The 25,140-nt window shown below is 39.2% G+C and overlaps 1 protein-coding gene across 4 annotated transcripts in view; it reads left to right on the forward strand.

Moving 5' to 3' along the window:
• The window catches only part of ZNF827 (zinc finger protein 827), an 89,572-nt gene that overhangs the window by 43,469 nt on the left and 20,963 nt on the right, over positions 1 to 25,140 (forward strand). For all 4 annotated transcript variants that reach the window (XM_072121782.1, XM_072121790.1, XM_072121799.1 and 1 more), the window contains exons 5-8: positions 4,127 to 4,351; positions 17,002 to 17,235; positions 19,114 to 19,168; positions 19,529 to 19,626. In XM_072121782.1, coding sequence (XP_071977883.1) covers positions 4,127 to 4,351; positions 17,002 to 17,235; positions 19,114 to 19,168; positions 19,529 to 19,626 — 612 coding nt within the window. The remainder of the gene's footprint in view (positions 1 to 4,126; positions 4,352 to 17,001; positions 17,236 to 19,113; positions 19,169 to 19,528; positions 19,627 to 25,140) is intronic.

The following is a 25,140-nucleotide window of genomic DNA, read 5'->3' on the forward strand; positions in this document are numbered from 1 at the left end:
CTAAAACATGTTTCAGCCTTAATTGGTGTCTCTTCTGAAGTCGACCACAATTGTATACCTTAATCAGGGTAAGCCGGCGCTGTAACATGCCGAAATATAGTGCATGTCCTATATTTCTCTGGTCATGATGCGGTGAGACGACGTGTGCTCATCGTACTGTGGCCACAGATGTCAGTGGGGACCGATATCTGGACGCGAATGGTGCTGCCAGATATTGGTCCCCATTACTTTCACGTGAATGAGCCCTAATATTTTGTATTTCTATTGCCAATACTAAGTTATGTCAGGGGGCCTAGAGGTTGCACTAACATTTATTTTCATAATGGTAAAAATACTCCTCCGATTGTTTTTTAGCCGAGAAGGATTATCAAGAAAAATTTCAGTATTACAAAATTATAACTCCTAGGCATATATAGTGTTACTAGAAGATTATTTATATAAAAAAAAATCATTACAGCCCCTGATTTCTGTGCTTAAGGAGCCAATTGAGACAAATATAGTAATATTACATCATGAGTAATATTACTAACAAGTGGTGCTCAACCTTTTTATTGTCTCCTCAGAAATTTCACAACTTCCAAAAGCTTTACATAATAATAACAACTCATAATAGTTATAATAACATCAGTTTACACTTAAGTGATGCATGAAATGTTAGCAGGTCCTTATAGTACAGATATACAGGCAATTCCCTACTTAAGAACACCCGACTTACATACGACCCCTAGTTACAAACGGCCCTCTGGATGTTGGTAATTTATTGTACTTTAGCCTTAGGCTACAATAATCAGCTATAACAGTTATCAGAGGTGTCTGCAATAAAGATTTATTCTTAATCCTGGTTCTTATGAAAATCCAACATTTAAAAATCCAATTGTCACAGAGACCAAAAAATATTTGTCTGGATCTACAATGATAAAATATACAGTTTGGACTTCCAAACAAATTCAACTTAAGAACAAACCTACAGAACCTATCTTGTACGTAACCCGGGGACTGTCTGAATTGGATAGGAGGCCTTTCCATATGTACAATGTATCATATATAAGAATAAGGACCCATGTATGCATCATGTGTAAGGTCGGATGTAGCTCCACAGTGGAGGTGACTTTTCCGCTGCCTTCTGGGGCATTCATTTATGTACCAACAAAAGCTAGAGACATCTTTATACATTTGACAACTGTTTGTCGGAACAAATGAAGAGTTACTACGATTGTGATATACTTGTCTTTTTCCATGGGGAAAACGTTAGCCAGAAGAGTGCAGCTTTTGGCAAATTGAGACACTGTTAACTATCTTTGTGCTGCTCGCACATTGGACACTGCTAGTTCCAGCGAGACTGACCTAGAATAGCTTCGGTCAGGTTTTACAGAGGAGTAGTAGACATTTATCCATGCCTTCATAACTATTTTTTGCAACTAAAATTCCAAAGGAGCTACTGTTTCTATGTTTCTCATAATTTGTCAGCAGATTAAAGGGGTGTTCTCATTTCGGCAAATTAATGTTATTGTTTGCATGATGAAAAATTAAACATTTTTTTAATATACTTTCTGTATGAATTCCTCACGTTTACTAGATCTCTGCTTGCTGTCATTCTATAAGAAGCTTCTACGATTACTTCCAGTGGACAGAAATCTGACCATGGTCACACAGGTGCACGGCTTGTTGGTATGAAAAGGTAATCAGAGCTGTGTGCTATAACGAGCCGTGCACCTGTGTGACCATGGTCAGATTTCTGTCCACAGGAAATAAACAATGAAGCTTTCTATAGATTGACAGCAAGCAGGGATGTTGAAACCCATAAGGAATTTAAACAGAAAGTATATCGGAAAACGGAATAACTTTTAAGTTAAACAGCTTTACAAATTATGCAAATTAGCCAGAGGGGCTCTGTCTACATAGGTGTTAATAGAGCCTGGAGCCCTCAGTCTAATTTGCATAATCTTTAAAGCCTTTTTTTCCTATAAGTAGCCAAAAGAAGAGAAGATCCTGCCAGAGGGGACACACACCAGTATGTCAGTGGGAAGACTTAATGTGACTTCCGGAAGAAAGATCAGAGTTATTTACTGTTATTACTCCCTCTGTACAGCCATCAGTGACCACGGGGAGACAGAGAGGCTTTTTGTTATCACACTATTGCATAGGCAATACAGCATACCACATAAACATGTACAGAATATAGTTAAAATAAAACGACGAAACATCAAAAATCAAACATGAATGAATAAAATAAATATCAGTACCCGATGGCTATGAGTAAAACAAAGGTGATACATTTCCTTTAAATCGTCTCCTTCCTGTTCCAAGAGTTTGCGACTCCACAATTCACATCTAAACGGTAAGAGCTATAATAATTAAAGTGCTGATGGAACGCGCTAAATTTGATTAAATACTGACAATGGTCCAAACGTGATTATAAGCCATGGGCTCAAATAGTTCAGGGAGACTTTTATTACAATTTAGTGTTTCAACCCTTGGCTTCTGTTGCAAATTGAATACACACTCAGTGTGACATATTACATTGGACAAAGCCCAAGGAGATCATATTAGACTTTACATTTTGCCTTGTCCAAGTCACAATGACTTTTCATTTCCACTGCATCAGACCTTCTTCCTAGGCCCTGCAGATGCTGCACAATTATTATTCTTGCTGTTTGCCTGCAATATAACAGTACAAAATGTAGTGAGTTATAACTACAGTAATGGTATATTTAATTCAAACCCTTTCTACTTGTATATGTAATATCCCTGACCATCCGGCACTTATCCGAAGCTTATTGTTATTTTTTTAAGATTGACTTGGCTTGTCATCTGTTTTCTTACCTAGCGATTCCTTACTTGGACTGTGTATTGGTCATAACACATTGTATAAGATACAGGTTAAACAGTTTTTATATAAAAAGAACAGGGAACTAACATCAAACGCATAGATCCAGGCATTGTGACTGTGATAATCTCATATTTGTGATCTTGGGCCAGAAGGACTCCTGGGGGTATTACCAGAGTCCATCTATGTGAGCAGCTTCCCTGAGGCCCCCTCCACTCGCCCTTCACCCTAAGCATGGAGATGGTCTAGTACCCTACAGGGGCCCTTCGGAATCATTACCATAATTTTAAAAGTTGATATCAGAAGGTAGGAGGTCATAGATAACAAATTATACACATTTTCAATATACTATCTGTGTCCATTCCTTGCGGGGTTTTTTCTATCTCTGCTTGCTGTCCTTTAGAAAGTGACCATGGTCACACAGGTGCACGACTCATTATAACACACAGCTCTGATTACTCTCTGTGATACTAACGAGCCGTGCACCTGTGTGACCATGGTCGGATTTCTGCGCTCTGGTGACGTAGCTGGAGTGCTCCAGGGTAATTAGCATAACTTGTATAATTCTATATTCCTGCAATCGCAGCCTATGGAGTTTGTTCCTCAGGGACTTCTTATTAGGTCACATCTAGCATCAGTAAACTTATGGTAGGAGTCCTTTAAGGTTTCCCCACACAGATTTTAACTTGGACATTATATTTTAGGTAGATCCCAAGTTGGATATATATCATCCCATAGCATCTCATTGAAATATGGGCTGGATTTTCATGTGTTAAAATCGTGTGATCAGGGCCTTATATAAGTATATTTATCAAGAAAGTATTTGTGCCATGTGGTGGCATTTTACATTCTTTCCCCCGTTTTACAATACTAATGACACAAATATTGCCTATAGGAGCCTTAAAAAGTGTAACAAATACAGTATATTATGCCATAGACCCAGTTTTACCATACGATTCATGATTCATAAATACTTTGCTCACTGTTGTTCACCATCACTAAATAATGTGCTCCTGTCTATAAACCCCCCCCCCCATATGTTTGACCACCATTTAATGGTGTTGTTTTCACAAAAAGCAAACTAAACAGAAGCTCAGCACCGCAGTCATTCAATATTTCATTATTCTAATTAGGTTTTGTCTATCCATCAGCTCTCCAGTCACATGGAGGGATCCATGGATGTGGTAACACCAAGTGATTATTGCTTATTTGGCACATAGGATGCCATTACCATCTCATAGTATACAGAATATTAGCTGCTTTTCTCTTCTTAAACCAGTCCCTGATTTCTATTCACAGCTGCAAATCAGAAAGATCCTCTAACTCTCAAAGTTAAAGAAGAGCCTAATGATGGAGAACTTAGCAACTCTGTGTCCCCACAGTCTGGATACACCTACAGCCATGAATCTGAGGCCCGGCACTCAAGCACGCCAGAAAAAGCCTCATCCCAGGAAACACAGCCAAGCCTGCTGACACAGGATATCTCTGTCAAGGCTGCATCTGAACTTCTCATGAAACTTTCTGGTAATTTTTTCAGGTTTTTTTGCAGTCTCTTCAGTGTTTTTTGTAGAGGATTTTGCATAATGGTACTTTACTGAAGCGTTGTGTCATTGCTGGTGGTGTAAACCAAAAAATACATATAAGAAAAAAATCTTACCAGTAAAATAAGTTCTTTTATCTCCAGAAATGTAACACGTCACACCATAGGAATCCCACCGTTTCATGTCTCGTGTGATTTATCACCCATGACATTTTCAGGGTTGTAGTGTGGAAATAGCGGGATGGTCACCGGTTGGTAATGGATAACTTAGACTAGTTAGATCTAGTGTAGTAAAAAAACTTTTCCGATATTGTTATGCTGATAACATAAAGAATCACAAAACAGTCTATAGATTTACTAAAAACTGAACTTTCATTCAGCATAATATGACATGCACTTTCTTTTTCTATTGTTCTTATTGATAATGTAATGTGCATACAATTCTATTTATTACAAAGGTGGGAAATGTGTTCTTTATGAGTCAATAATAGATGAAATGAAAAAAACAATACTTCCCTCAAAATATTAATAATGACAATAAATATTATTTATTTAGCGCCATTCTAGATTTACAGATCACGGGTTGCATATACAAAGACATTACAGAGTAATAACAGGGTCAGATGTAACAATTGGAATCAGGGCCCTGCGCCCAAGAGCTTACAGTCTATGAAATAATTGTGACTTGCTGTATTTAGCAAGGTTGATGTATGTCCTGTGATGTAATAGTGCTAACATGGGGAACAGGAGATGTTCTTAATGCATCTGTCAAACTTTTAATGCCTCAGTGATACCATACCGATTGGCCTGAAAATTATACTTTGGTCAGACTTGCACCAGACTTGTGCCTTTCATCCCCCTGACTAAAGGTTACATGCACACAGCACATGCTCTGCAGGAGGGTCTCGCTGAGGGTTACTGCCATACGTGACTGCAGTCAAGCCCATCTGACTTCACTGTTGCTTGTTGTGTTAGAGGCTGCTATTATATCAGGGGGTCATCCTGGTGCAGGAATCATACAGCTCAGTGGACACGTCCCCTACTGGCAGGAGCTTGTAAGACTCCTATGGGTTGCCCTTAATATTCCAGGATGTAAAAAATGTAATTGAAGCAAACCAGAAAAGAATAATAATGTGTATGGATCCGCTATGGTGAGAATATGTAGCAACCACTTAAACCACAATAGTCTAATCTTACTACTCCCTATATTTGCTAATCTTTGTTTAACAGGTAGGCTGCAGTGCACATAAATGCATGATTGGTTCTTATGTAATACTCCCTGCTCCTTCATGAAATGGTTAAAAAAGAAGCTGGCATTTAATTTAAAAAAATGTTGCCAGTCATATTTTTTTCAGGCAATTTTCTATGATTTGATGTCTAGTGGAATGTACGAGCTCTAGTGATTAATAATGGTTGATAACGTGCAGTGAACCCTGCTGACTCCAGCTGGCTAAAATGGGGTGATGCCTTATAGGGGGCTCACATATCCTACCCTTGCTGATTCTTTTTAGTGTTTTCGAAGGCCTCTTTTACTCAAACATGTGAAGGGCCGATATCCAACCACACAGTTTGCGAATGGATTTCAGTCCCCATAGAAGCCTATGGTGCCCACATAGGCATGTGTGGTCACCATAAAGTACCGGCCATGGGAAAAGATCATGCTTTATCTATTCCCGTGCTTACATATGGGCGCCGTGCCTTGCTATGAATAGGGGAGGGGTGAGCAACGCTCATCCCTCTGGCTCTCCAGCCGAACATGTGCTAAGCCCAGGTCCGTGTGAAATAGGCCTAGCTAGTTACTTAACTTTAAAATATAATATCCAAAGTACCGTATATACTCGTGTATAAGCCGAGATTTTCAGCACAAAAAATGTGCTGAAAAACCTCACCTCGGCTTATACACGAGTCAACTAAGAAAAAAAAAATAATACTCACCCTCCGGTGTCCGGATCCTCGGCGGCAGCTCCCGATTCTCGGCAGCGGCTCCGCTCCTCTCTTCTTTCTTCACTGGCGGCTCCCGGGCTCTTTGCTTACTTCGCTAGCCGGCATACTACAGGGGGCAGGCTGGCTGTATACTACACCCTCGGCTTATACTCGAGTCGGTGGGTTTTTCCAGTTTTGGTGGTAAAATTAGGGGCCTCGGCTTATACTCGGGTCGGCTTATACTCGAGTATATACGGTATCTATTTTTATACAATGTATGCTGTTTGTATTTGTTGGGATGCTCCATCCATGCTACATGCATGGAGTTGGTGGATCACCTGGTCCTGGAGGCTATTGGACTCCAAATGTAGTATTTCCATCTGGACATTCACATTCAATTTATTCATCTGACATATTCCAACATTTCAAATGCATGTTATGAAAAAAACATACCTAGACAATTTTCTATAAATATAGCCATGTTGTACCTTCAAAAGGACCACATCTGCACCCTGTCAGTTTTGGTCACACATGCTCTAATGAAGTGCCCGACTACCTGTTCATTACCACGGACGGCTGTGGGACGTATAGTAACTCCTGATATTTTATGTACAAATTCTATTTGTTTCTTTTGAAATCACTACAGCAGCAGTGGCCGTGTCCAAGGACATCAATCTAATTTCTGAGGGACAACATGGCTACATTTATGGGAAATTATCTTCACACAGGGACATTTTTTTAATAACATCCAATTCAAGAATTGTCTGTATGGCAGATGAATTAAATTAAACATGACTATCCAGATGAGAATACCCCTTTAAAGAGGGGGTATAAAAACAACAAATAGGGCATACTCTCAGCTGTATACAAAAAGAGGCCTGGCAGTAAAATCGGAATGACAGCCATGCATCCACTGCAGTTCTTGCTGTGACCTGTAGGTGGCAGTAAGTATGTATATTATTACTGTTGCTTCACCGCTGAACCATTGTAGACAAAGGTTTGCCCTTTTTTATTGTTTTCATAACTTCTGGGGCCAATAGTAAAAATAAAATGACTAGACTGCCCCTCTTGCCCTCTGAGTCTCTCCTATTTGTAGCATCCACATATAAAGTAGTGTTTAGAAAATATGACGTTCTTCTGAAGAAAGGCCGATTTCCATGGTGGACAAACAATCGCTGGTGAAGTGGCAGCAGACGTGAGTGTAGAAAGGTTATTTATAACCACCACAAATGGAAGACAAGATTCCCATGTCCTATAATAATTTGTCCTCGGGCACCGGGCTGTTTCTAGGCCACGTTGGGCTCTGTAGTAGGTGGTTTGTGTTGTGTCATTGAAGTATTGTTCATAACAAAATCATACACACGTTGTAGAAATCATTCAAAGCATCAAACATGAACACACACTCTGCAATACCTGTGTGAGGAGACCAGAGTCCACAAGTTCTGCTCCTAATGGTAAAGTATATGTCTTTGTAAAACATAATGTAAACGTAGACAAGTAGGATCAGGGTTTATTTTGTGCTGTAAAAGAAGACCTGCCTCACTCAGCTGTGAATCCTTTCATTCTTTACATAACCCGTCATCATTTTAGTATTCATCACATTGATTTAACATCACAGGATTGATGGGATTCACGTCACATCTGTGTGATCTTGGCTGAACAACAAATGTGCAGAACAGGCAGAAGATTTCTGGTGTCCTAAATTCATAATCCAGGTCACAGACGGGTTTTGACACTTGGGGCCTATTTTCATTTTTAATATTTCAAGAACAAAGTGAAATGATTGTCCATGGGATTGCAACAAAGCAACGATGTCTGTGAAAGTAAAGAATCCACTACTTTCATACACATTTGGTACTTACTAAGCTGTAATATTAAAGAGGTCATGTCAGCAAGTAAAATATCCTATGTATCATCCCACATGCTATATAACATCCCTCATTTTATATCCGCTTTGCTCCGGGTGAGTTTGGTTGAAATCTAAATCTAGTCAAAGCATATGGTCCATGCAAGTTTAAGGCTGTGTCCACACAATGCGTTTTGAAATGCATTTCAAATACTTCAAAAGTTGCTCCTCCCCGAATGCCTATGCATTTGCCCTTTGAAAGGACATCTACCACAAGGATGAAGAATTGTAAGCCAAGCACACTGACATACAGGGGTCTGCCCCCTCCGGTAGGATCTGCACTGTGCTGCTCCAGGCCCCATTAACTCCTATGGAGCCTGGAGCCCCTCAAGCTGTTTACTTAATTTTAAAAGCCTTTTTTAAAAAAAAAAACCAGGGCATAAGAAGCCAAAAGAAATGTAGATCCTGTCAGAGGGGGCACACACCAGTATGTCAGTGATTGGTTTACTATTCTTCATCCTGAAAGTAGTTGTCCTTTAAACCTTTTTTCTCCTTTGCATTTTCATTTTTTGTCCTCCCATTAAAAAAAATATTTTTTTTTTTATTCTTCCATGTACAGAGCTATATATGGGCTTGTTTTCTGTGTAACAAGTTTTACTTCCTAGTGAAGGTATTTAATATTCCATGCCGTGTACTGGAAAGCAGAAAAAAAATTCCAAATGTGGTGAAATTGACCAAAAAACCCATAATTTTCACCATTTTCTTTTTGGCCCTGTCGTTACAACTTTCATTTTTTGCTCCAACTGACACGTGTAGTTTATTCTTAGGGTCGGTATGAACACAGAGATAACAAATTTATATAGCTTTATTATGTTTTATTTAAAACTATTTAAAAAATGTAAAGCTTTTGGACATTTTGCCACATTACTTTTTCCTTCAGTGTATGGAGCTGTATAAGGTGTAATTTCTTTTCCAGGGATGAGTTGATGTAAGGAAAGAGAGGTGATTAGAATTTTTAGGTTTTTATATATATATTTTTGTTATTGCAGTTTTAGACCCCCTAGGGAACTAGAACTCTAGGTGGTCTGATTGATCGATTGGCATTTAGATTCCACCAGCAGCTTTGCTAGCAATATTTAAATGGGGAACACCCACAATCGGTGCCAGATTCTATGAAGAGGGCTTGGCCCGTGAGTGCTCTTCATTCACCTACTGCCCACTGCCACGTTGGGCAACACCCTGGTGTGGTAATGGGTTAAAAAGGCAAAACATGTGTTGCTACCTAAAAATTGCAAGAACAACTTCCAATGTGCCTGTAATGCATTTTAATTCAAGTGCATTGTGTGAACGTGTCTTTACAGTCGGACACCAGGTGAAGCAAAAGCCCTCATGAATATTCCCTCCTCCCATCTGCATTTAACATCACAATTACCATGTAATATTATTAGGTGGTTCATATCATCTTGGCATAGTTTTAGCATAGTTGTAACCATCAACAAAGCATTATGGCTTCATGTTATTCTTTACTTCTTCTTTGGTACATTCTTTATTCTCCTTGCCCAACTTAAGGGCCACTAGATGGAAATCAATGACCCGACTGCTCATATAATAAGGCTCAATCACTATTACTTTTCCATGAGACGTATGCAAATTGGTTTGTTTTCGATAGCACAAGACCCTATTGAAAGGCTTGGGCTTGGCATCACTGTCATGTTACCCATCAGTTCTGAATGGAACTGCAGTTGTTACACCAAAGCTCATTATTAATTTTTAGAAATAACAAAAGACAAAACCTTGTGGAAGCGAGTGATATTAAAACAGACATTTTCTATATATAGTTCCTATAAAAGACATTTGCATTCTGTAGAGCTCTTTACTTAAAGGGGTATTCTCGTCTGGGCATTCACATTCAGTTTGATAAATCTGCCATATTTAAACATTTCTTCAATTAGATGTTATTAAAAAATATGTTCCTGTGTGAAGATAATTTCTCATAAATGTAGTAATTTTGTCCCTTAGAAACGAGATAGCTTCCTCGGATACGGCCACCTCTGCTGGAGGGATTGCACAAAGAAACAAAAGGTTTTTGTATATGAAATGTCCGGGAGTTACTACATGTCCCACAGGCGTCCTGTGGTAATGAATGCTGAATGCTGGAGGTCAGACAGGACTCTATAGCGCATGTCTGGCCACTGCTGCCAGAGTGCGACGTGGTCGTATCCGAGGAAGCCATCTCGTTTCTAAGGGACAGAATAACTACATTTATGAGAAATTATCTTCACACAGGAACATTTTTTTAAATAACATCCAATTGAAGAAATGTTTATAAATGGAAGATTAGTTAAACTGAATGTGAATGCCCAGGCGAGAATACCCCTTTAAAAACTGGACAAACTGATATAACCACTTCCTTAAAGTGTAAACCTTTTAATAAAATGCTTGAAATCAGATGATAATTTTAAACTTTGTAATATACTTTATTTAAAAACTATGTTCATGTTTTCCCCTGCCTTTGTTCCTTCTTTTAAAGGAAACCTGTCATCAGGTTTTTAAGTTTAAACTTTGTAACAAGTTCCCACAGGTCTTCTCACTTTTCCCATTCAGTTTTATAATAGAAATCCATAGCTCATATCTTTTATTAAATATTTTTTCAATGGCAGGAAACTCTAGGGAAATGTTTTCTTATCTCCAAAGTTTTCTTCGGCTCCTTCATCCCCCCTCCCTCAGGAATCCCTCTTCTTTGAGTCAATGTCTCTCTCAACTCCCTCATTACTCAGGGAGGTAGAATGAGGGAGATGTTCACAAACAGAAAAACATGCCCCTTGTCACTCAAGGAGTCTCCTGGCTAGGTGCCACAAAAAACTGGGTGGTAAATGGTGAGAAGACTTCTGTGGGAATCCTGATGAAGAATTTCCTTTTAAGCAACCTGATAAAGTGTTTTTAATGACTTAAATCTTTACAGACCATCACTGGATAGTCAAACCACCTCAGAGAGTTGAATCGTCAAGGGAAATATTCTTTAGGTATGGAAAGCGTTAATCTTTAGCCTCCTTTTCTGTCTGAAGTGGATGGACCTCAGAAGGCTTTCAGATATACTACTCACTGTATGAGAGTAAAAGACACTGCTGCTTTACTTAATGAAGTATATTGCTTATTACTGTTATCACCTGCTCTATTCATTTCTAACATAAAATTGTTTTAAGGGTTTAATTATTCTTGAAGTTATGACTTTGAAGTACATATTTCGAGTATAAATTTCTTTAATAACAATCCTGATTTCTAAGTGATAGTATTTTTTGCTGTTGGTTGTCTGAGATTACTTTCCTTTATAATTCAGCCCTGAGCCATAAATGGACGTCTTTTGGTCCTGCTCTGAACCCCTCTGGTAAACACCTGATTTTGCCTTGGGAATGCTGTGGTCGTCCAAGTATTTCCACTATAAGGAAACTGCAGTATTACATGGCAACTGAATGTCAGCAAGTACAAGTATAGCTTTAGGTTCCTTGCCCACAATTATTTTTTTTCTCATGCAAGTGCTATTTTAATCAACACTGGACTGAACTCTGAATCATCAGGGTTAATAGGAGAACAAGCAGAAGCTGATGTCTGACACAACTCGCATGAGACCAGGACTACAAAAATGGATCGTCGGATGACCACAGCACTAAAATCGTGTTAAAATCGGATGATTTTGCCTGACCAAAACTTAGTTCGTGGACAACCAGCAAAAGACCTCTGTAGGCGGTCTCTGACTTAAGGACACCCAACTTACAAACGAACCATAGCTACAGACGGACCTCTCCACCCACCAGCTCCCTGGATGCTTTACTTAAGTCTCAGGCTGCAATGATCAATACAGACGCCTAACAGCGAAGTTTTATTGATGACCTTTGTTCCTGTGACATGACAAAATGTTTAAAAAAATGTTTTGTCACAGGGACAACATTTTTTTTTTTTTTGTCTGGAACTAAAGTTATAAAATATACCAGTTCCAACTTGCATACAAAATCAATTTAAAGGAAACCTACCATGAGGAATCCATCAAAAGTTGATTTGATGGTAGATTCCTCCTGCCTGCCTCTGCCCTAATCTGTAATTTAATCATCCTGGAACCTAACTTGTTAAAAACTTCATAATGAACTGCAGAGACTACTGGGACGTGTATAAGTCTGGGCACTGGGAGAGAAGGCTACTCCATGCCCCAGTAATTTACATATTATTAAATTACAGATAAGGGCAGAGGCAGGCAGGAGGAATCTACCATCAGTTCTACTTCTTATAGTAGATTCATCATGGTAGGTTTCCTTTAAGAACAAACCTAAATAATTTATCTTGTATGTTTGATGCTCTGATTGGGATACAATACAGGGGTTGTCTGTAGCTTGCATTTGTAGTGCACTTCACCTATGAAGCCTACAGCTTGGTCTCTAGTGAAATGTAGGTCACCACAGGAGTGCGTGTGGTTAGATGGCCGCCTCTGCTGTACTGTATCATCTCTTGTTGTCTATTGCTACGTGCTGATTACACTGTCACTTGTAACAAGAAAAGAAAATTACAGCATTTGCCGGTTATGAGGCGAGTGAATCCGCACGCTGGGGATCCTTTGTTATCAGAACCTTCGCTTTTTTATTTTTTAGATGAAAAGTATTTGTTCGGTGGCTTACATTTAATTATTGACTGGAGCAGTACAGTGTGATATGACTGCTGTCTGCGGCAAATGAATGTTTATCCATATGTATAAATAGATGAGCGCTTTTTACCTATACCATTAGTCATTGATTATAGTAGACAATAGGAGGTGACGGGAAGAAAACATCTTGTGAAGATGTTAAATTACATGTTGATAGGTTAAAAGACAAAACCGCTTAGTATAAATGATATTAATTGAGGCATATGCAGTCGCATTTCTGGATGCCTGATGTAAACAAAGAGCGTGTCTAATCCAGCTGACACCGAAGATGTTATAATAGTTCTGGGTAAGGAATGAAAGGCTTTGTAGGTGCCCGATGAGCTATTGTGAATGGGCACATGTAACGGAATTGCTGCAGAATGTCTGCCATTCTGGCCATGGCAAAAAAAGCCATGGTTTGGTTCTGCCTATTCTTTAAACCCCAATTTACCTGTGTTGAGGAGGCACGGTTCTCAACTAGTAGCTAAATATTAAAATTACTGCAAGAATCCATGTTTTACACGTGGATGGGATTTGTAGAAATCCTATCTACTATGCTGCCATTGTAAATCGATACGGGTAAGCCTCCGGTGATTCTGCTGTGAGCGTTTATGCCCCACAAGTAAATTTATGTAACGCAATTTTTCACTTGTGTACCCAGCTGAAAGGATCATAAATGCTTATCCAGCTAGGTATCGGCAGCAGCCTGTGTCTCGGTCTCCTTGTGCGTGCATTCTTCCTCAACGCCACACCTTCCCCCTCTGTCCCCTTCCAGGTCATGTAAAACAAAGTTTTATAAAGTTTTGAATTTATTCAGAATGCTGACAGACATTTTTAAAATCAGTATATCATAGGCTATTGGTACCTGTCACCAGCTTAAAATGATATTCTTCGTGACAGATTCGCTGTAAGCTAGAGCCTTAACAACCTCGATTATATGAGTGCTGTCGCAGTCTGCATCAGACAACACTCGGACGTAACTCATTGGCCGTCTGTTGTGTGATGTGATCCGTGTTTTTTTTAAACGTCTGTTGATGCGATTCTATCCAAGAAATGTGCTGCATGCTCTACTCTGATCACATTTGTGAGTGAAACTGACCCATTAAAAACTGTGTGCGTGAAGAGAAATTCTCTTCACGCGGAGAGGAGAGCACTCAGATGGAAGAGGTAGGCGCACCGTAGCTGTGAAAATCTGACGTAACTCAGATGACACTAGGACTACAAAAATGTATGGTCAAATAGCACTAGGACTAAATCGTATCAAAATCGGACATTTTTTCTCAGTTCGTTATTTTATTTAATTTTTTTCTTTCTTTTTTTTTTTAATACGTTTACCGTAATGTTGCTAAGGGGCTGACTGGAGGAAGGCTGTTTATAGAACATTATTTTTCTGGCATCAGGCAACTTTGTGCATTTATAATGACAACAGCAGAACACATTAATCTGGTGATATGCTACATTTTGTGGTTTAACTGAGCTCAAGCTGGTGACAGGTTCCTTTTTAAAGGAGCTTTAATTCCACAATGGTAATGGATTTAAACCTCCAACCAAGTGACATTAATGATGTCATGAATATGATCACCTGCGCAGGGGACTACAATGTTAAGTGTCGTCTGTTCTGAAATCGCAATTTGACTAGTCAACATTGGGGCTAATTACCCACTTACACCAAATCCACCCAAAGTTGGCGTGAAGGGGGCTGTAGAATGCAGCAGAGTCTATAGTGCAGGACCTGTAGAATTGTCCAGCAGCGAAGCTCGCCGCCAGATAGATCCAATACTACAGTAGGGACAGGGTTTAGTTTGTGATAAATCCCTGCCCCCAATAAGTGTGAAAATGGTTATTTTATCCTAAATATGTAAATGAGGCTCAATTCACACCAAACTTAGGAAGGTAAATGTAATTTTTCCATTCATTTTCCATTCCCTGTTGACCTGGATGTAGGGAACGTTGCCTGCTATAATAATGGAGGGGGGAAGAGACACTGCCTTCTGTGCTATTTTTTATGCTATGGGATAATGAAAGGGGAAAAAGACTTACCGTAACTGGTGTGAACTGAGCCTTTCTCATATCCAAACTGTGTCTCTCTCATACACGACACAAGGTCAAACGGCAAAACTCTAATATTGTGGAAATTACTCACACACGGCAGACCTGTTGCAATTGTTCTGGATTACTACTAGCATTAATGCTGAATGTTTATTTAGGTTCTCTACATTCCTACAAACTTGTTTCAGATCATTGTCTCCTTATTCCTAGAGATGATTTCTTAGGGACCAGTTCTATAATACATGTATGTTATAGTGTCAGAAGTTCCTCTATGTGGCTCTACCTGTATGTGAAGAGTATATATAAGATGATCCTATTCTCACAATAGGATATGAACATCAGCAAACCTGGACCTTTCTATTTACAAGTGATACCCGAGTTCACACCAATACATAATTTTCCATGGTTGACAGACACATTTGAAATGACATGATCTAGGCTAAATTATGATTTTGAGCTCTTCACATAATGCTTTGACCTCAGAGAAGGTAAAGAGAAATGGAATTGCCATCTGAAATGGAACAGAGGTCAGCTTTCACGTTATTTCCTGCACAACTGACGAAAGCGCAATCCTGGCCACGCTAGGTACATTAGGGCTGACCTTAGCAACCCTGCTTAGCGTTTCCACACCAGGGTTGGATGGAAAAAAACACGTACTTTTAAAAGCTCTTTAGATCTTGGCTTCTATAACAGGTTTTGTTTCTAGGGAATGTGAACAAATCTCTTTGCTTAGTCACCTTCCGTGACATTATCATGGATAATGTAGACAAAAAAGGGAATGATCATCCCTGGAGTTATCCAGTTTTCCATCACTATTTTTTTACAGCGACCCGTTTTAAAGAAAACTTGTCACCACATTTTCACATATATAGCCAGTGACACGTTCCTATAGAGCCCTATCAACTAACTGACAACCTTCTTTCAGCTAAAAATAGTTTCCCTTACATCTACTTTAATCAACTCCATCTTATATTCCCTGGCATCAGAGAAGGCTGGACCTACTCAGCTGACCCCTCCCATCTCAGCATGTCATGTGACAGAGTGACCGCTCTAGTATTGCCCCCTAGAGTCCTTCTAGCTCATCAGCATAAATTTAATAGTTGATTTTACTAGAAAGGAGGTAATGGATAACAAATATAAGAAGATTACCACAGTCAGGGTGCCTGGATCTATGAGTGCCCCTGGTGTATCATGATTGAGTTTGATGTTTGAGTTTTGGCAGATTTGCTTAGACTTAGTTGGAAATGTGAACTGCAGATAAACATCAAATTCTCACCTACTACCTGTTTCATGGGTTAAATATCAGCTAAAGAAATGTTCGTACCCAACCATTGCTTGATGCATAAGCATTTTGCAAGACTTAGAGAATGGGATCGGCACCACTAAAGTAAAAAGCATACAATGACGGCCAAAGCTGTACCAAAAACTACTCAAATTATGAATGAACACAGATGTACGCTATATGACCAAAGATATACGATTTTATTGATAATGCAAAAAGAGCACAGCAAGAACAAACAGCAATAAAAACCATTAAAAAGTGTGCAAAGCACACAAATTCAACAGGCAGAGCTGTGGTGTGCAGAGCAACCAGCACTATCATATGCTGGGTTGCTCTGCCTGTTGAATTTGTGTGCTTTGCACACTTTTTAATGGTTTTTATTGCTGTTTGTTCTTGCTGTGCTCTTTTTGCATTATCAATAAAATTGTATATCTTTGGTCATATAGCGTACATCTGTGTTCATTCATAATTTGATGCATAAGCATTTAGCTCCATAGAGTAGGAGGACTGCCACATGTACCACAATAAGCACTATGAATTACCATTATTAATTAATGCTCATTATAGTAAGGTCTACCAAAGGAACTATGCATTGTGCAAGGGAGCAATTTACAGTGAAAGATTGTTTGAGCAGATAAATGAGGGATATTCCAGTTGGGTTCATGTGGTGACGTGTGTGCTTTTTGGCCTAAACTCAACTGTCCAAGATTATAAACAATAATTCTGCATTGAAAAGTTTCCCGCTGGATATTTTTAGCAGCCTTTTATATCTTGAGTCTTTTTCAGTATGTAGCCGATGAAATCAGACTGTTTTTTCCATTAAGGTACAGCTCGTAATTGAATTTCTTTCTGCATCCCTGTGTAGCTGAAAGTTGTAAGGATGCGCAGACTGTGAAGATTAAAGAAGAACCCATGGAGGTTGACATCCCTGACTCTTCCGTCTCCCCCAGACAAAACATTGGTTACAGCACTTTATTAAGGCCAGAAAAAAACGAGCACTTGCAGAAGATTCCAGAGTGTAGAGTAATTCCCGAGGGGAACCTGTTCAGCCAAGACATCTCTGTGAAGATGGCTTCAGAACTTCTCTTCAAATTGTCTGGTAATATACCAACTTATAGTGATGTTTTCAATGGAAAGATTCTCTGGAAAAACGGATTTTAAGATTCTGACAACATGGCAGCAGGCACAATCAGAATTTACCTCCTTGTTGTACAATGTCCTTTTTTGTGATTGTCCCCAGCACTCTGAATGCTAAAATTATACCGATCAATAGATCAGAAAGATCCTGTATATATATATATATAGGATACAGGATATATATCCTGTATATAGGTCAGCACAGAAATGTATATGTACCTGTTTTTAAATGTGTACCATGACCCCCATTCACAACGACCACAGTTTTAATAAGATTCAGTGGAAAAGTGGCCACATATTCTTTCTGTGGGTATCCAAATGGCTTCAGTAGAGATTGATGATGGAAGGATTCAAAGCTGTCTCTCAGATGAGTTGTATAGAGAGACTGGTAAATAAGGGTATGAGTTGTAGCAGGCAAGTACGGTAACTTTCATATTCTAAATACAAATTCTGTTTGCATATGACATGCCATTTCGAGTTATGGCCCTTTTGGCCTAATTCATTGTTTCAATAATTATAAAATATATGGGCTTAATTCAGTTTCTATACGCTAGGTCAGTGATGGCGAACCTTTTAGATACAGAGTGCCCAAACTACAACCAAAACCCACTTATATGTCGCAAAGTGCCAACATGACAATTTAAGCAGTAACCTATTGATCTCTGCTGTATCACAAGTTTCAATCATATTGGTATCCTGAGGACACCAATACAATAGAAAGCAGGAGACATTTGGATTGTAGCTTCCCTCCAGGGTCCCCTGAAGAGGATGAATCAGGGGACCCAGAGCAGGAGCTCCAACGATAATCCATCTCTCTCCACACCTTCTCGCTCCTCCTGTAGTCCTGGCACTGAGCGTGGCGCGCCCTGGGCTGTCTTGGACTGCAGGAGGAAGCCTTGAGTCCTATCTAGTAAATTCTGTGCTGGGTGCCCACAGAAAGGGCTCCGAGTGCCACCTCTGGCACCCGTGCCATAGGTTCGCCAACACTGCGCTAGGTGATTCACTGAGGAGGTCTGGTGTACTTCTTGATATAGTTGAGGAATTTATCAGTAGATATATACAGGCAAGCGTGAGGTTAGACAGCGCAAGCTTGAATCCAAAAACCAGTTTGTGGTCAGGAAATGAGTAAACGGCGGAATTGCAGATTTCCAAAGCTAAAAACCTTTTGCTCAATTTCCTACAGGAGACATTGCCTATAGCAGTAGAGGGAGTGGCTGGAAGCAGACTGCGGGTTTTCTTTAAGGGCCAGTGAACCTTACAAAATTTAGAGCACCATGGCTAGGTGTAGGTACAATGGGCTACTTAGACTTTTTCCTATGTAAGATTAAACTTTTTGTTAAGAGAGCAGTTGTGATGTATGAGAAATATGCAAATAGGTTTTCCTAAATGGGAAAAGAAAATCCACACCTTGTAAGGCAGCTACCTTGCTATCAAGCATGACTTTCCTTGTCATGGCATGATCTAGGATTAAAGCCAAACCAGTACATCTATTCCAGAAGGGAATCTGTTCCTTCTGGAATAGATATACTGGTTTGGCTTTAATCCCACATCATGTCATTAGGCTTCCTGAAAGTCATGCTTGATGCTAAGGGTGCTGCCTTACAAGGTAGCAAAAGAGGGCTGGTTTTCCTTGTCTCATCTAAGAAAACCTATTTGCACATTTCCCAGAATCCCATAATGGAGCATCAATAGCTATTAGTCTCCACGCGCCTGCAAGGCGGCAATAATTGACAAAGTCTCCATAAGGAGAACTCTTACTCCCTGACCATAGTGATCTATGAAACAGATGATGGTGACAGAAGTAGCCCCAAAAATTCTCCATTTGTGTTTTATATTACAGAGAAAGTCAGCAAAGAAAACAATCATAACAAGTCAAACATTATGAGAACCACCAGGTAATTGTTTTATTACTAATTTCTACATAAAATTTTCCTGTACTTGTGAAAAAATCTGAAGTACAAAGCAGACCTTGCTTTACAACATGGTCATTCAGATTATTAGGCCATACTCAATAACTGGTTGAGTGTTTAATTTGATCTAAGAGTAATATGCACTTCTCAATGAGCACAACAGTTTAATGTTCTATAAAAGTAAAATAAAGTTTATATTACAACTATTTTATTAAATAAATATAATTCTTAAATTGACCAAAATTAACAATTTGTTGATCATCAGCTTTTTTTTTTTTTATAAACCTCCTATTTATTTAAGTTTATTTAAGCTGTTTTGTAATTATGTTCTTTTTTTTTTTCTAGCCCATTTTTTTCAGAAGATAAATTTCGACAATCACCCTTCACCTCAAAAGATCTCCCAAAAAATGAACATTCTCCTCAAGGAAGGGCGTCTTTGCCAGGTATTAATTTAAAATTTATGTATTGCGTTATTTCACTGTTAGTGATTAAAAAAAAAAAAACTTGAAACGTGCATTTTTTTCACTGATCCAATGGCAGAAACTTGATGACAAAATGAATTGAGATTTTTACTAGACCAGGAACCGTGTAAAGAAACGGACTGAATATTATTCTTTGCAATGTCCATGGTGAATACTGATGGCACAAATACATGAAAAACACATGCCCTAACAGAGCTATGTTATCTCAGCACAATCCCTTTAATTCAGTGTACCGGAATATGACTAGATAATAATTGATATGGTTTATGTAATGAAAAAAATGAAATTTTCCAATATCCTTTTTTGTACCAATTCATCACTGTTTTCTAGATCTCTGCTTGTTGCCATTCTATAGGAAGCTTCAGTGTTTACTTCCTGTGGATAAACTCCGGTCCATGGTCATGTGATGTCACACAGGTGCACAGCTCGTTATAACACACAGCTCTGATTTCTCTGTGATACAAACGAGTCGTACACCTGTGTGACATCACATGACCAGGGACTTGTGTCTGTCAATGAGAAGTAAACACTGATGCTTCCTATAGAATGACTTTTCCATTGCACAAATAATATCAATTATTTGCTGAAACCACTTTAACGTAAGGTTGGCCAAAGGGTTCAATATTCCAAAGTGTGTGCCCGCAAAGTTTATTGGGGATGACCGCGAAAACCTGCATTTTGGATATCATCAACCTCGCTAAGAGCTTCATTAACTATACATAAATAAAGGATGAAATAAAAGCAGATTTTTAAATAATTGCAGTGATCAGTATTCTATGATTTATATCCAAAATGCTTTCAGCAGTAGCAGCATGAGACATTGGTAAATGTTTGTTCCACAACAAAAGATAATAATGAAGATTTCATATTATGTATAAAATACAGCCCAAATTAGACCCTTCAGACAGACCCTGACAGCAGCAAATAATATATAGCTTGAACGAATGTCTTCTGTGAGGACCAGGCAGACCCAATTATGGGAGCTTGACCCGTAACAGAGGTTATATGAAGACCACAGATGTCCACATAAAATCAAATCGCCATCCGTGTCACATGCAGTGCTGAGGTCAAGAAACAAGTGGGAATAATATCTGTAATGAGCAAAGCGATGCTCATTATCAATTCTCCTAAGTATGAATGTGTCATCTGGAACGCAGAGGCCAAAATTAAAGCAGTTTTGGTCATTTCTGGAGGAATATTAATATAGAAAAAAAAAATTCTGAGTAATTAGCAAGGCCATTCAGAGCTAAAGTGAGAATAAAGAAATATACTTTATATATGGCGTCTGAAATAATTTTGATCACCTTTTAATAAGGTAAGGTCTCCTTTTATTGCCATCTTACATCATGAATAAAACTTGTGATAAAATAATTAAATCATTCTCAACTATCTAATACTTGAATCTGTTAAGTTCACTGAAGGTGCAGCTGCTTTGTGCTCAGTAAGCTTAAAGGGGTTGGCCACTTACCTCCTGTTTTTTGTAATGAGTGTGTAAGTGTGGGGGACAGGATATTAATTTATATGTAATTTAATTTATTAATTTATACGTCATTAATCAATATACATCTATTAAATTGTCACAATGTAAAGTGAAGCCTCCTGTCTTTTACCTCATCAGCCAAAGATTTTTGTCCATACAATGGCTGCAGATGAAGGGTCATGTGATCTCATCTGTTAATGATCCAGCTCTCTGCCGGGGCAGTTAGAGATCACACGACCCTCCATCTGCAGCCATTTTATGGACAGGAATGTCTGACCGATGAGGTAAAAGACAGGAGGTATCAAGAAAGTGGCGCAGAATTATTAATAGATGTATTTTGGTAAATTACCTAATATCCTGCCCCCCCACACTTACACACACATCACAAAAACATGGCCAACCCCTAAGGGTCATGAGATTCCCTAATAAGGCAAATGGAGAAGGACGATCCCCCATATGTCCCATGTGAAGGAAATTTACATTTCAGTGGTTACACCTTTATACATTTGTAGAAGAGGAAAATGTATATCCCTTCATTGCTGCCATTACAACGCCAACCCAGCCCTTTCCATTTCTAGAAGAATGGCTATAAATTCATGGATGTACTTGAATGGCTAGTTGTCTGCTTTGGTTAAAACAGAGTTTGCAAGAATGGGGACACACCATCTGTGGCACACTCTAATAACAATATACAACATACCTTCAACAACATTGGCATGGCTTACTAGGCTTAAGGGGTATTCCCACGAAGACAAGTTTCTTATATGTACTCAGGATGACAAAATAACATTCTTTAATTCACTGATATTAACAAAAACACAGCATTTCACAGATATAATTCCAACCTGTCTCTTTCCTTCCTGGTGTACACAATTTTGGGTACCCCTAGACCCAAGACTAGATCTTTTGACAGCCATCTTGCCTGACACTGTGGAGCTTTTCCCTCCTTCTTCTCCCTGCAGTAGCCCCTGCCCTCTGCATTCGAGGACGAACAGTCAACGTGAGGAGTGTGAAGCTACAAAGAGAAAAGTTCTTTATCCGGGCAGAGGGAGGGAGGTATATAATAGAGCTGGCAGTATGTAATGGCTTTAATAGCAGAGGGGAGAATATGTCTCATCTCTCTTTTTCTATGCGTCAGATAATTTTTCCTGCGCTTTCCTTCGGCAGAATTTTTTTAAAATTGTGATTACCAACTGCTGTCATTCAAAGAAGAGCTTTTTTTAAATTTTTTTTTAGGAAAAATGTGTACAAAATTACAAAAGAAGACTCTTTCATGAAAAATCAGTGATTGCGGCTACTTTCATAGGCCCCTCGTGCTCACACAGGCCTTAGCCTGGGGTGAAGCACATGGCGAGAAGGGGAAGGGAGAGGGAGTGTGCACTCCTCAACCTTCCCCTCTGCATTGGAAGCCAAGCAGCCGTGTTGAAAAGTGGGTCCAAAATGGGACTTGCTCTATCTATTGCGGTGCAGACACCCGGCCCTGTCACGGTACAGTGCGCACAGCCCCATGATTGGGTGCCATAGGCCACTATGGAGCCGTGATCTTCTAGCAATTTGTGCATCCAAATCACAGCCCCCAAAGTGGACACGTGACTGGAGCCTTAGAGGACTAGATGGAAATGTATGCTTGCACAGTTCGAGCAACATTGGTTAAGTCTGAATAGATTTGGACTCAAACTAAAAAATTTAAACAATTTGGCAAAGATGTCACCCATCTCTACCAAGCAACCCCACTAAACAGCAATTAATACTACAGACAGAGATTAAACTCTCTACTCTACAGACACTCTCTGTGTAATGTAGCAGCCATCCACCACCTCAAGCACAGTTTAATTATTGGAAATGAGCTACGTCTGCGGTGATTGTGGGCAGATGCTCAACTATGGATATCACGGACTTCTTTGTGATCTGTCTATGAAGTTAAGGGAAATCTACCACTAAAATAAACTAAAATGAAATTACACATACTTACCTATCATTCTCTTCTCCAGGATCCTGGCGCTTGTCTTCATTAATCTTGACACGGTGGGATCACTGGAAAAAAGCAGCCCAGAGCGCAGAGACACTATGTCCCAGCACTCAACGATCAGTCACTCTGTGGTTTTTTTTTATTCAAAGAAATTTTTTCGGCAAACAAAACAGTTTCAGGCTGTAGACCTTCTTCAGACACTGTTTGCAAACAATCATATTGTTCAAGAAAGCTTGTCACAGTATGTAGTGCCCACGTTATTCCCGAGCAGTAACATGGGGACTACATAGTGCTATAAACTTTCTAGAGCAATATCATTGTATGCAAACTGTGTCTGAAGAAGGTTGCGTTTTGCTTGCTGAAAAAAATTCTTTGAATTAAAAACACATTTTCTTAATGACATCAGAGTGACTGGATCGTTGTCTCATGTGACAAAAGGGAGTGTGTCCCTTCCACTTGTGACTATAAAAGTGTGCAGCGAAATTCTGCCCGATTAATGGATGGCCTCCTGCATGACGTCACCATGCTGGAGAGGGAGGTGACGTCACACAGGAGGCGTGAATAATTAACAGCCTGTAACACCGAACATTTTGGCCCAGAGCTTCGGGCAGCTTTTTCTAGCTCTTATTTTTCAGTGATTTCAGACCAAAAATTTTTTTGGCCCAGTGACAATTAAATCTAAATTTTTTTTTACTGTAATGGGACCGAGGATTATCAATAAAGCTTACAGACACCTTACAGCTGATTATTGCAGCCTGGGACTACAGTAAAGTATCCAGAGAACTTCACTAGATGTCACAGGGGGTAGAGGGGTCCGTCTGTAACTAGAGGTGGTCTTTAAGTCGGGTGCCCTTAAGTAGAGAACCACCTGTAACTGGTTTTTGCTTTTTCAGTTTACCATATAATTACGAGTTATTATTTTAGCAAAGCAGAGATAGAAAGTCATTGCTGATTTTTACTTAATCTTAAATTTTTTCCCTTTCATTATGCAACTGTAATAGAGCTTTGCGGCCTGAGTGCTGGACTCTGATTTAAACAGTGTAACCTCCGCCGGTGTCTGATGTTGCCCTCTCTTGCACTGTATTTCTCATACTAAGTTTACACGCAGCTGCTGTGAAGCTATTCTAAGTCCGGCGAGTCATTATAGTTTGGGCTCTTACAGATCTCCTCGCGGAGGAACAGTCCATGATTAATCATTGTGCAGATGCGCCTCTCCCTTGTTAGTGAACCTACCGCAGAATACTGTGCCAAAGGTGAAATTCCCACCAAGATACTTTTATGGCAGCGGCTTCTTACTGGAAATCAGCCCAACACTACAGAATTTCTATATTACATATATTACATATTCCATGTCAGAAAACATGCAGGTATATTTGGTTAAAGGTCATCAAAATTGGAAATAATCCTGGATATTCCCAGCACATACTTACTTGCTCATGCTGTTTTTTTGTTTTTATTCATTTTTCTCTTTGAATAGCTTTTTTATAAATTTTTCAACAGATTTGAATGCAGACAAATGGGCCAGTCGTCATCTGAGTACATTTTAGACTGGTTTTCTACCTAATGATTTATAAATACACAATCTTAATGATCTAGAAATACACAGTTAGAAACTATTAAGACTAAGAAAACACAGAGACAATTTTCCTTTATATTTGTTACAAAGTTTATTATAGCTTCAAAGGTTTAATTACGCTTTAAATGGTTAAACATCTGAGAGATGCACATCAACTGCCCATGACCCCAGCAGCATAGTAATTGCGTAGGAATTGCAATTTTTTTTTGGTCTCACTCCCGGAGCGACTGTGTGACCCATTAAATGCTGTGGTCAATGCAGCAGCATTTAAATGTCTGCTGGGGGATTTCCTGCTTCATTGTCTCAAACCGGGTGTTAGGTACTTCTATAGGACGTGAGGATAGCCCTTTTAAGGGGTAATCCTCACATCCCCACAATCTTTTGATAACTTTTATTTAGCTAATATGTAAATATTCTAAAGAGGCTGGGGCCTGGAGTAGCCGGAGCTGA

The sequence above is a fragment of the Engystomops pustulosus genome, chromosome 1 (genome assembly GCF_040894005.1).
Source record: "Engystomops pustulosus chromosome 1, aEngPut4.maternal, whole genome shotgun sequence".
Lineage (NCBI taxonomy): Eukaryota > Metazoa > Chordata > Amphibia > Anura > Leptodactylidae > Engystomops > Engystomops pustulosus.